Here is a 12,283-nt window from a genome sequence, read left to right on the forward strand (position 1 = left end):
CTATTTATCGATCCTTTTCCGTAGGTTTAAATGACAGATCAATCGATATATCGCGAAGCACACCACGCCACTGGACGGAACTCTCACTCGGAAAACTGAGATGGTAATATGAGCTAATTAAGTCATGCAATCAGCTACTGAGATGCTGCTGCGAATTATGAGTGATTACATAATACATGCAACATTTAGAGAAATGTCTTTTTAACTTAAATTGAGATTCCATCTAAGAAGTAATTGGGTAACAAATCAGGCGAAATGAGTTTGCTTGCAAAAGAGAAACTCCAGAGATCTTCAAAGAAAGCCGAGGTTATCCGTTTATTTGTGTTTTTAGTTGAATTATTCGGGCTTATATTTGTGTATTATTGTCGTATATGATATCATAAACTATACTTTCCGTCGAAAAGGAAATAGAAAATTTGACAAATTACAAGGAATCTATTTATGATGCAAGTGTGCTGATGCTGAACTTTTCAGTCACTAATACATGCTGCTTAAACCCCTTTCCACTTGCATCACTAAACCTGCGAGAGAACCAAACGAAAAAGGAGAAGAAAAAAAATTTAAAACTTGAAGAAATTTTAATACCTTGATTTTTCTTTTAAAGAAGTGGGAAAAAGAACATATACTACATCGATAGGATTTTTAGTTTATCATGCTCATACTATAGAGAAGTTGAATTAAATACCGAAAGTTTCATTTTAAGAGGTTATTTATTTCCTGGTATTCGGTTTGTTTTTAAATTATTCGGTCTTTACCTTGGATCACTAATTTTTAATTTTTATTTGCACAAAAACAAGCAAAAGAAAATTATACTCCCGTCCGATCTGCCAAATCGATGAGTCGGAGATTTTCTGGTAGCGATATTTTTGACAGCTTTATGTCTGTCTTGAGTGGCTGTACTCTCTGCTCGGATCCATACGTTGATTGAATAGTGCCATTAGAGTCATATCTGTGGAGGAGGTTATAAATCAGCACAGCATGGTTGCCAAAACACATGTTATGATAAAATGCAAGGAATGATACATCGAGGATGTTATGTTTTGATTTTTGACAGATCGGCGCAGGATATGAACTTTGCAGGCGGCGAAAAGTCCCCAGTATGACGTACCCTCAAACGTCAGAGGCCGCCTTTGAGGAGGGCCCGCAATGGCTTCGGTGGTTTACGCCTTATGCTGCGTAAGTTTGATTTTCCCCGCATGTTTATTACGTTCCAACGTCGCACAATAGACCGAACTAATAGAAGAGGTCGAATATGATTTTTTTTTACTAAAACTGCGAATTTAGTTGTTTATTCTGTCAAATTTTAAATTTTAAGGGCGATTCTTAAAAATTTGACAAGAAAACCAATGTGACCATTTTTAAGACCTCAACATTTTGAATAAAAACGGAGTTATGAGCTTTAAAAGTTTACAGATTTTGTCCGACCTCTCCCATTACTCGATCCCTTGTGCGCCGTTCAGTGCATTCAAAGTGTACAAAAACTTGAAACAAATGATTCTTGAGATTGAAAACGAAAATAAAATCAATGGTGCACAATTTTGCCGAGGATGGAGTCCTCTGCCGCATTTCACAATGGATCGTATTTGATATTGGTTCGATATATCGTTTGGTTCCAAACAATAGAACATAATCTCAAATAAAAATTTTAGGGTTTAAGTTGGAAAAGCTGAAAATAAGAGAAAATCCTAACAATTTCACTTTTAATTGCCATTGGTACTCGAAAGAATAAAAACTCTATCACAGAAGACTCGTTCTCTTAGATTTCTAAATTGACTTTTGAGGCCATGTTTAACCAATTGACATCAACACAATCTCACCTGTTCGATGTTTCGAATACGATCTATTGGTCACCAATTCAGTCAATACTGAATTTAAAATCTGTCTCGTTTGGAAAAATCTTGTTTAAAATTTGTTCTGTGATGCAAGCAAACGACGCACTGGAAAAAAGTTCGGTCGTATGAAACGACATTTGGGTGTATTTATACTAAAAGGAACTGTGTCGTACACAAGCCCTATGCATATTGTTCCTTTTAGCATAAATACGTCCATACGGTGTTCTATATTACCCCTAATATTTAGTTTATCGAAACAAACTCTCGGTTTGTGTATCCAAAGTTCGGATATACGACCAAACTCCGTTTATCGGTTCACTTCACCGCCGCAGTTCGGTAACGCAAACCGAAAGTTCGGTTAGACAGACTCAATAGTTCGGATTATATGGAACGCCGAACGTCCAGTTTATGATCGAACTTTTGTTTTCACCGCGTCTTTCTTCCAAAAATCAAAGCTGAAAACTGACGTCCATCTTTCCCTTGCTCGATCAAGTTGCATTGATGAAGATCCGCCTAGGAATCAATAACCTTAACGAAATAAAGAGGACCTGCGCTTATACCGTTCACGTTTCCGCATGGGCAATTCCCATCAAGGATGTCTCCAATTTGCGTAATCCTAACTGGTTTCGCTTTAGTTAACAGAATAAGTCACCTTTCATCTCTTCGTTTCAGGTTCACTACCCAATTGTTCCTCATATTGTACCAAATCGGAGCCAGCTGTATCTACGTCGTTTTCATGGCCAGTAATATCAAAGCGGTACGTACTTTCTCATGATCTATGCGTATCGATATGGCCCAAGTGGGAAACCATGTATCTCGATTGCGGTGTTTCACAATTTTTGAAACACCTTTGAAATTTTAGCAGTCGTGAATGCATAGCTAAAATGCGCTCCAGCCAGAAGTGTATTCAGCAAATAAGTAGTTTTCATAGGAGGATTTAAAACAAACAAATGGTAGGAAATAAAACATAATGATAAGAACTTTGCAAAACGATAATCCGGGTATCGGAACTTGGCTGTTTTGAAAACGCCTTCAAATGCGGCGTGATACCTCACGCATTCCGGAGAGTTCAAATAGTTGTATCCTTGCGCCTTAGAAATGTGACGGAAGATTACAATTGAAATAGCCTCCATGCACGCTGGCCTTGTCGATTTCCATTGACATTTTTGCAGTCATGAACGCATAGCTTAAGTGCGCTTCAGCTAGAATTATTATAATACATGCTCTTCCGAGATGAAGATGGAATTAAATGCAGAGGAAGCGGAAAATGTGAAAATTATTACCTTGCAAAAACAAGTATATAGTGGTGCAGTGCTTAACGTGCGTTTTCAGGAAAGAAAGGAATATCAAAGCACCTTTATTTTGCCTGTATTAATGGTTTAAGTAAACAAATGCCATAGTTGCAACATTTCAAATTCTTAGATCATGCTTTATATTTTAAAAGGAAAGGAAACAAAATATCTCATCGAAATTCACTTTATTATATTTAAACGAGTGATGACAATTCTGTGAAAAATACAACATTAGCTTAAGTTTTCAACGTCGCAATAAGAATTTCTAAATTCTAGCCGTTTATGCAGCATGATTATCCCTCGAGCGTGAACAGTGAAGTATATGTATTAGTTTCCACATCGATATGGAACTGAGGGCTAGGGAAGTGAAAACGCCTTCAATTCTTTGTGTATGCAAAACCAACATCCCTCGAACACGAATAGTTGCGTGCAGTGCGCCTTCATTCAGAGTCCCGATCATCACCAGCGTCATCAGGACGAGCCCTTTTTAATGACTCGCACGCATGTTATTAAGCATTTGAGGAAGTAGATCATGTCTAATTCTATATCTATCTAAAGAAATCTATGTCTATCTATTTTCTCAGGTTTGCGACGAATACTACGCGGAAACAGACGTGCGACTCTACATGGTTTACATCCTGATCCCTCTCATCCTGATCTGTTGGATTCGGAACCTGAAGCTCCTAGCGCCGTTCTCTTCGGCCGCCAACTTCGTGACCATCGTCAGTTTTGGAATCACCTTCTACTACATTTTCTCGGATATCCCGCACATTTCACAACGACAGGCTGTCGGAAAAGTGGAGAACATGCCGCTGTTTTTCGGCACAGTGTTGTTCGCCATGGAAGCTATTGGAGTGGTAAGTACATGCAGTTTAAAATCAAGTATTCCGCACAGAGTATGTTTTGTTATTTGACAATCCTACCATATTCATAGGAGAAGACTTTATGCCGTATTCATAGTTTTCCTAACTCCTTTCCTCATGGAAGCCTCGTATGATTTATAAATAATAGGAGAAAATGTAGCAAACCCTTGTTCCGTTTATTTTTTCCCACGAGGCCTTTCGATTGCACAGAATTCAATACAATGGACCACTAGACAAGGTACGAATATTGCAGCATTCTGATACATGTTTCTTAACTAAAATTTCACGTAAAACACGATGCGCACAACGAAAATTACCGAATTCAACTCCTTCTGAAGATATTAAATGATTCTTGATGCGAGAATTCAAACCACCCGCTCATGAAAACTCAATGCTCTGCGTGATTCACAACGCGCGCTAAACGTTATCATGACAGTATCTGCGATTTAAAAATCTGGCAACCTCAATCTTGACGCTTTGGCTCAGCTATAGCAAATTGCCTATAGTTTGAACAACATGGTGGGAAATGAACATTGCTCGAATGAGAAGCTTGCTGAAACTGTTGTGGTGCGCGATTTGACTCACGTAGAGCTTTGAGTTTCTTGTGAGCGGGCAGTCGAAATTCCTCGTAACCAATGTGAAATTAAAACGTTGATATCTTCCTTAGGAGTTTGTTTCAGTAATTTTCGTTGTGTTAATCGTATTTTACGAGAAATTCTGGTTAAGAAACGTGTATCAGATTGCTTAAATTCGTACCTTGTCCAGAGGTCCATTGTCACCACTACCCATACAAATCACCGGTATCCATTGGCATGAATTAAAGTTAAGTTAACACAACATAAAAATCCAAGGAACGTATGATAAGCACTAAACCTAGCATGTAGGTCTATGGCAGGGACCTACAATAGCCTTTTTTTGGAGTATTTCTTTGAGTTTATTGTTAATTTTGACTATTTCTGTCGAATGTGTCGTGATGATGTCTTGAAGTTGGATAATCGTAGCCTGTAAACTAATGATCAAATCGTAACTCGTTTCCTCAAAGTTATCAGTTTTATCTGTGGCATCATTTTTACTGTCACTCGATCCCGGGACGAGAAGTGATTGCGTTTGATTAGCGCCGCGTAATATTGCTTAGTAGAATTTTTTAACCCTGCTCTGCTCTTGGGAGTTATAAGTTTTTTCCTCTTTTTTCGGAGGAGGAATTTTTTTTGAATAATCGCATTCTAATCTCAAAATATTGCGATTTTTCCATTGAAAAATGAACGTATTTCTATCAAACGGAACTATGTGCATTATGACTTGAGCCCTGTTATGCACATGTCCTGATGGGTCTCAGGGCTCATGTCTGAATGCACATAGTTCCGTTTGTTAAAAATACATCCAAATGATACTTGGGTCTCTCGAATAACCTTACAAGCCAATAATTTCAATGTTTCCGTATTTCACGATCAACATTGAATTTTATAATATTTCATATCTGCCGCACATTAGATTCAAAACAGATTGATAATTAATATATTTTAGTCGTCAAAATTAGTAGGTAATGAACCGAGTTTAAATCCAGCTTTTTTTCCTGCAGATTCTTCCTCTTGAGAACGAGATGGGCAATCCGAAAAGGTTTGCAAGTCCTTTCGGCGTCCTGAATACTTCTATGATACCCATTACTCTTCTGTACACTTTTGTTGGGTTTTTCGGCTACATGAAATTTGGAGAGAAAGCGGAAGGAAGCATAACTTTGAATCTTCCGAAAGATGAAGTGTAAGTATTACCTTATTGAACGTTGAAGTTATAACTTTAGACGCATAGTTTGTTTGCGAGACTGGGATTTTACTCACGAGAAAATTCAGTAAATACTAAACTTAGTAGCAATAACAAACATGGCAATTTGAGAAACCGAGACTAGAAAACGAACAAAACGCCCGAGACCAGAAAATGAAAATACATGAAATAAACAAAATCAAAAACTATCAGATTCCCATTTGTGATAACGAAAAAAAAATAAGAAAAAATAGCATCGTTATTTTTCCCTTCTTTTTATCGAAAATAAGGATCAGACAGTTTTTCATTTTCTTTGATTTGATTATTTTTAATTTTTCTGATAGATCAAGGGGCTGAGCTCGTCCCAAAACACCTCAGCTATTTTATTTGTTTTCTAGCATTGGTTACCTACCCGTTTTACTGTGTTCGTTTTCAGTCAGTTATTCAGGCTGCTTTTGAGTATTTTTCTAAACTTAGTATTGATACATTTATTTTAAGAATTTGAAAAAAATAGGAATAACATAAACAAGCTATGATTCTTTCCTAATTTTCACCAGAGGGTGCTTCATGATAAAATAATATGAATTTGTCGACTTGTTTTTAGCATGTTTCTGACTAGAATTTTAAAACATTTTTCGTATCATTATTTTATTTTAAAAAAGTATTTCCCAAGGTATAAATGGTCGGGAACCACACGAAACTATTCCAACTTTATTCTCATTATGTTACTCTTTAATTGGTTTTCAGGCTAGCTCAAAGTGTGAAGCTTATGTTGGCTGCTTCTATCTACATGTGCTACGCGTTATCTTGCTACGTAGCGTTTGATCTCATGTGGAATGGATGGATTGCGGCTAAATTGGAGAAAAATGAACATAAAACATTCTGGGAATACGTTACCAGAACCTCAATTGTCTTAGTCACATGTAAGCCTTTTTTCATCACTGTGTTTAGTACATTAGAAATCAATGAGTACTAATGAGTATTATTGAGTTCCTTTCTGACTGGAATTTGAATAAGTAGATCTAGTAGTGGCCAAGTGAGAATCACTATCCGTCGACAGTAAAAAACGCCTTCAATCATGCGAAATACTTCCCTGCGAGCATTCACTTCGGAGCTCTTATCCTGCATTAGTGGCCATATACGGTATCAGTTTAAGCCCTAACTCCGCGATAATTCTTTACGAAATTAAGGTAACGATTTGAAACATGAGGGAGGGACGTTCCGAGGCCAAAGAAGGCTATTTCTTGGCCCCCCTGAAATTTCAAATTGTCCCCTCAGGCAGCGGACCCCAAAAATTTCAAGGACCCTCTTACTTCTCTTAAATGGAAAGGACTCCCTCCCCTTTGTGACACCTTGTTCGAGAAAAAATAAAAAAAGGAAAGTCACTTGTGCAAACTTAAAGTCATACTTTGCGACCGTTTCAAAATGGCACTCGACGAAGTTCAAAATGGCCGAAAATTGGCATTTCGGTGTTTTGCTGATGGATTTTCCTGAAACTCAGATCTGAGGGTATTATGCCACGAGAAAAAGAAACATACCGTCAGATGCTAAATGGAACCGTGTTCCACATGAACCTTATTCACATTGTTACTTTCAGCATAAATACGGCCCTTAAGTTGGATTAAACCAGAAATAGATACTTTTTTCATTTCACGTTTCCTAGCTGTTTCTCGTGTTTTATTTACATTTTTATATAGCGGACTGAATTTTACAACGCAATGACATTTTTTGCGAATCTTACTCACAAGATTTTAAGTCTCAAGGTTTCTTGATTTGTTGTTCAAAAAATAATATGGAGAAGAAAATCGGGGATCGTCCACTGGAAAAAAAGTCGCTTGGATCTAGAGTTCAGACTCTTAAAAACATTGACAAGAAAAAATAATCTTGATTCAATCGGATTTTTCCTTGAATCAAAGAGCCAAGGCTCTTGATTTAAGCGGATTTCCTTTTGATTCAAACTAATATCCGATTGAATCAAGAGTATTTTTTCTTGTCAATGTTCTTAAAAGTCTGGACTCTAGATCCAGGCGACTTTTTTTCCAGTGTCTGACACTATTACGTTGACTTTGGGTCATAATTATTTCAGAGATTCCCGGATTTTGATTTCAATTTTTCCAATGTTTCAGTCACCCTGGCCGTAGCCATCCCCAACTTGGAACTGTTCATCTCCCTGATCGGCGCCCTGTGCCTGGCCACGATGGGCATCGCCTTCCCGGCGATCATCCAGATGCTCACCTTCTGGGACTACTACCGCGGCTTCAGCTTCGTCCTCTTCCTCACGAAGAACATGATCCTCATCCTCATCGCCCTCCTCGGCTTCTTCATCGGCACCAGCACCAGTCTGAACAAGATCTACCACGAGTTCTTTCTCAGCTGAGACCTGAGAGCGACCTCTACCGGATCCGAGTGAAACTAACCGCCACCCTCCCGGGAGGCGGCCGCCGCGTCGAGACCTGATAGTCACCAACCGTCTAAATTCCCCCGATGAACCCCGAGTTCATCGGCTCCTCTCAATTTCCATACAGATGGAGCTAACACCCTCACACGGAGAAAAGAAGGTCTGAAACCCGTTGTCCCGAGACGGACTAAGACTGAAAGATTTTAGATAGCCGCCTTCGGGACAGTTCGAGTCTTGAGTGCGACTCTCGTTCTGGAGAGTTAGGTCGGACTTTGGAACTTAAGGCTTTACTGCTTAGGATTTTGAGTCCCGCAACCGTACCCGCACTCCGTCATTTTGGATTTTAAGCAGTGCCGTGGCGTGCTTTGCGATATATCGATTGATCTGCCATTTAAACCCGTGGAAAAGGATCGATTATCAGGGTATTCACAACGAACACCTTAATAATAGATTCTTTAATGTAGCTTCAAATGGGGAAATATTGATATATATCGAAGCACGCCACGCCACGGCTTTTAAGCCAAAGTTGTTTTCTCTGTGCTCTTTAGTTTTGTTGAGTTTTATGTGCGCCAGCATACGCAGTGGCGGTTCCTGAAAGTTGGCAACACTGTTTTTTCTTGGATTTAAATGTATGTAAAACAATCGATTCTTGAAGAAGCAGCTTGTCTCGCTTCAAATCGATATTTTTAATGGCTTTGAATGGAGGGAAAGCACTGTTGCCAACTTTCAAAATCGCCACTGTGCATACGACGTTGGACTAAAGCAAGACTGCGATACTGACGTGCTGAGAGGAAAAAAATGTCGTTTGAACCTTCGAAAGTCGCTAAAATTATTTTTATGAAAAATCAATTTTTCGGAAAACTTATGTATATATTTTTTAAATTTGTGATTCAGTGTAACTGAAATTTCCAATAAAATGTGTGTATACGTTTTTATCCGGAATAAATATTGTATCGGATGAAATTCAGCGACACTCGATTGCTCATACGGTGCTCTTTCTCAGCACGTCAGAATAGGTTAAGATAAGTTTCAAACTTTAGGAAGAATAATTTATTTAGGCATCCTGAGAGGATTTTCCTTTGTTAATTTATACTTTAATCATTCATTCTGATTTTTCTTAATTTGTAAATATTGAAGCTTTAAATCTTTTATATATGTATTATACATCTGAGAGTAAAACAAACAGTCTTGCGTTAGTCCAATGGAGACTGAATGCGTTGCGCGTGCAGAAGTTGTTTTTAAATCCAAATCTGCCTCATTTTTAAGTTTATAACAAAAAGATTGAAACGATTATTTTATTTTAATTAGACCTATGCGCACTTATCTTGTTGATAATTTTATATTTTGTTTAGTGACACTTTTAGAACAACGATGCGCTGACATCAATTATTTTAAGAGATATTTTATAAATGAAGTAAACACAATACAATACCTGAAATCAATAAATTATTTTGACTCAAGTTCTTTGATGATTTTTTATCATCCATGCCAGTTTCCCTTTTCTTAAGATTTAAAATGGAAGGAGATTAACCAAACCATGTAGGAGAGGAAGCGTGATGCCAGTACATCGAATTTTGAAACTTCATTACAGTTAGTAACAGCCTGCAATATGGAAATACGAACATATGGAAGCAAGGGATAGAACGCGCGTTGACGACGGCGCAGAGATACAACTATTTATGCTTGATGGATGTCCGTGTTGCATACGCAAAATTGAAGGCGCGATAGCGCTATGGCGCGAATTCGCAATACTCCGCTCAATGCTGCCAATGAGGTGTCACTCGTATTTGGGAGAGAATATGTTATATAGTTCAAGGTATTTAATGTCACTGATTGAGCCATGTACGATGATTTTGCTTACTTTTGATCTTAATCGGTGGCTTTAGACTACCTAAATTTCACCGGAAAAAATCGATTTTTCGAAAATTTTAGCAAATAATCACATTTTATTCCACCTGTGAATGAGAGTAAAATTAAAGTCTCCCTCGATAGGTCGCAGCGGGAACATTGATCATATTGAAAACCCAGCGACGCCATCTCCAGTCCTCAGATTTGCCAATGGCGCCATATACGGGTTCTTACAAATCGGACTATATTTTTTAATTAGTCAAAACCACTATTTCTGGCTCATTTTAGAAACATCTATGTTCTATTAGTTTCCCTACGCAGATAAGTGTTTTTATGGATGAGCAAGACTTATTGGTTCCTTTTTCACGAAATGTAGTCCAACTGATTGTTCCGCGACACAAAGAGCTGAACTTCACTGTGAGAAAAAAGAGCATCCTTGGCAAAAAGTAGCAAAATAGTAGGTAGTGGCAAAAGCTTGAGCAAAAAGAAGCACCAAAAAAGCTTAATTGGAAAATATGATAGTGCGCAGTTCTTCGATAGCTTCAATTTCAATGCATGCTAATACAATTTTGAAGATAGGCACATTCCATTTGCTCATTTTAATTTTTCCTGCGTTAACCAATTAGCATTTTTTTCGAATACCTTGTTTCAATTTTTGGAAGCACAAAGATTTTTCTTTGAGATTTTCTATAGCACAATATTCTTTCGGATAGAGCCTCCTTCTCTTGCTTTTAATTCCTTCTACGGTGTAATTCAAAAACTGCGCTTCTCAACTTGATCCGTAGATTTTTTTTCTGACTCGTTTCTCTATTTCGACATTAGGCCCGGAAAGCTGGATGCCTACCGGTGACAAAACAATGGTAACTGATTAGAGACCGTAAAATTACTTCAATTTACCGGTCAAATTAGTTGAAAAGTGAGCTGAAAAAAGCACCAACTGCTGAGTATACACGGATCAGTGAGTTGCCGACGACATATCTGTTATGACATATCTGTGTGACATATATGTGCACTTACGCTTTCGTTCAGTTTCATCCTCAGAGGATCAAGCTCTAATAACGTGAGTAAAAGTTATGAATATTATATTCGGAACCTCATCGAACATAATCAATGATTTCAAAGAAGTCAAGATGAACGATATTTCACGACTCACACTTTCAATGTTCCACTACGTTTTCACAGTTTTTAGACGTCGAGAAAAGTGTGACAAAGACATTAATAAAATTTCTTATTGATAATAAGGAAAACATGCACGTATAAAGACCATCTTATGTAATTAGCATGTATCATCTTATCGGTAGTTGAATTACATGCCAATGATCAGTGCCCTCCCATTTTGTCATAGTTGAGGTGTCAAATGAGCAGATTAAGATAATACTAGCTATAAATATCGGTAGACTTCTCCTGAGATGGATTAACAGCTCTCGTGTTTTTATACGACATTCACTCTCAAACGCGATGAAAACCTCGTGGTTCAATTTATATTTGAACACGGGTTCTCAAAGTGCAGACCACAAAAACTTCGTATAGAAAATATGCGATGAATAATTTCGCTCTGTTGACTGCCTGAATGATTTGACAAAAATTAACGCGGATAATTCTTTTTCTGTATCGTTTATTAAAGAACAGCATATGTGGGATTTCATGTAGGTATGTATTTCCTGGACCATGCCCCAAATTAATCATATCTTGGACCCATACTTATTTTTGCCTCGCTGAATTATGTTTGACTCTTATTTTAAATGTGGCTTTTCTTTTTCTTTTTTAAATCGATGGTCTGTGCACACTTTTATCTTGATATACTGTTTCGTTCTATATCGCATACTATTCGACTGTAACCCTTGGCCAATGTTGTTGAGAAAATAGAAGTCCGTTATATGGTCGTGTTAATAGAACGGCGGGAGAAAGGCTGCTGAAGAGGGTGTTTTTGGTTCAGTTTCTATTGGGAGGAGAAGAGGACACCCAAAAAAGGGTGGCGCCAGGGGTTTTTACCCGAAATAAGAGGGTCTTAACTTTCTGGGAGGCTCTGTATGTATGTATAAAGTCGCTTTTATAGCGCTCTTTGGCGCTCTGCGACCCCTAGCCGCCAAAGTCCCCTATCCTCCCAAAGCCCTTCAGGGAGTTGACAAACCCTCATTTCTTCTAAAATCCCCTGTCGCCACCCTTTCACTGGGCGTCCCCTTCGTCTCCTTCCAGGAGGAACCCAATCAAGCAACTTCTTTGGCAGCCTTTCGTCCGTCATTCTATTGACATGACCATACCAGACAAGCTGTCTGGTCATGACGTCGAATA

General features: G+C 38.2%; 2 protein-coding genes across 4 annotated transcripts in view; both read left to right on the forward strand.

Moving 5' to 3' along the window:
* Window positions 1–9,603, forward strand: part of LOC109030570 (proton-coupled amino acid transporter-like protein acs) — a 50,580-nt gene extending 40,977 nt beyond the window's left edge. For all 3 annotated transcript variants that reach the window (XM_072300784.1, XM_072300785.1, XM_072300786.1), the window contains 6 exons: window positions 1,055–1,176; window positions 2,505–2,589; window positions 3,709–3,981; window positions 5,567–5,745; window positions 6,493–6,668; window positions 7,872–9,603. In XM_072300784.1, coding sequence (XP_072156885.1) covers window positions 1,055–1,176; window positions 2,505–2,589; window positions 3,709–3,981; window positions 5,567–5,745; window positions 6,493–6,668; window positions 7,872–8,122 — 1,086 coding nt within the window. In that variant the 3' untranslated portion in view covers window positions 8,123–9,603. The remainder of the gene's footprint in view (window positions 1–1,054; window positions 1,177–2,504; window positions 2,590–3,708; window positions 3,982–5,566; window positions 5,746–6,492; window positions 6,669–7,871) is intronic.
* A 1,311-nt stretch (window positions 9,604–10,914) lies between these two features.
* LOC109031962 (glutamate transporter polyphemus) overlaps window positions 10,915–12,283 on the forward strand; it is a 34,438-nt gene continuing 33,069 nt past the window's right edge. Inside the window, exon 1 of the mRNA XM_072300791.1 lies at window positions 10,915–11,051. The gene's annotated coding sequence lies outside the window, so the exon portion shown is untranslated. The remainder of the gene's footprint in view (window positions 11,052–12,283) is intronic.

The sequence above is a fragment of the Bemisia tabaci genome, chromosome 5, assembly GCF_918797505.1.
Source record: "Bemisia tabaci chromosome 5, PGI_BMITA_v3".
Taxonomy (NCBI): Eukaryota; Metazoa; Arthropoda; class Insecta; order Hemiptera; family Aleyrodidae; genus Bemisia; species Bemisia tabaci.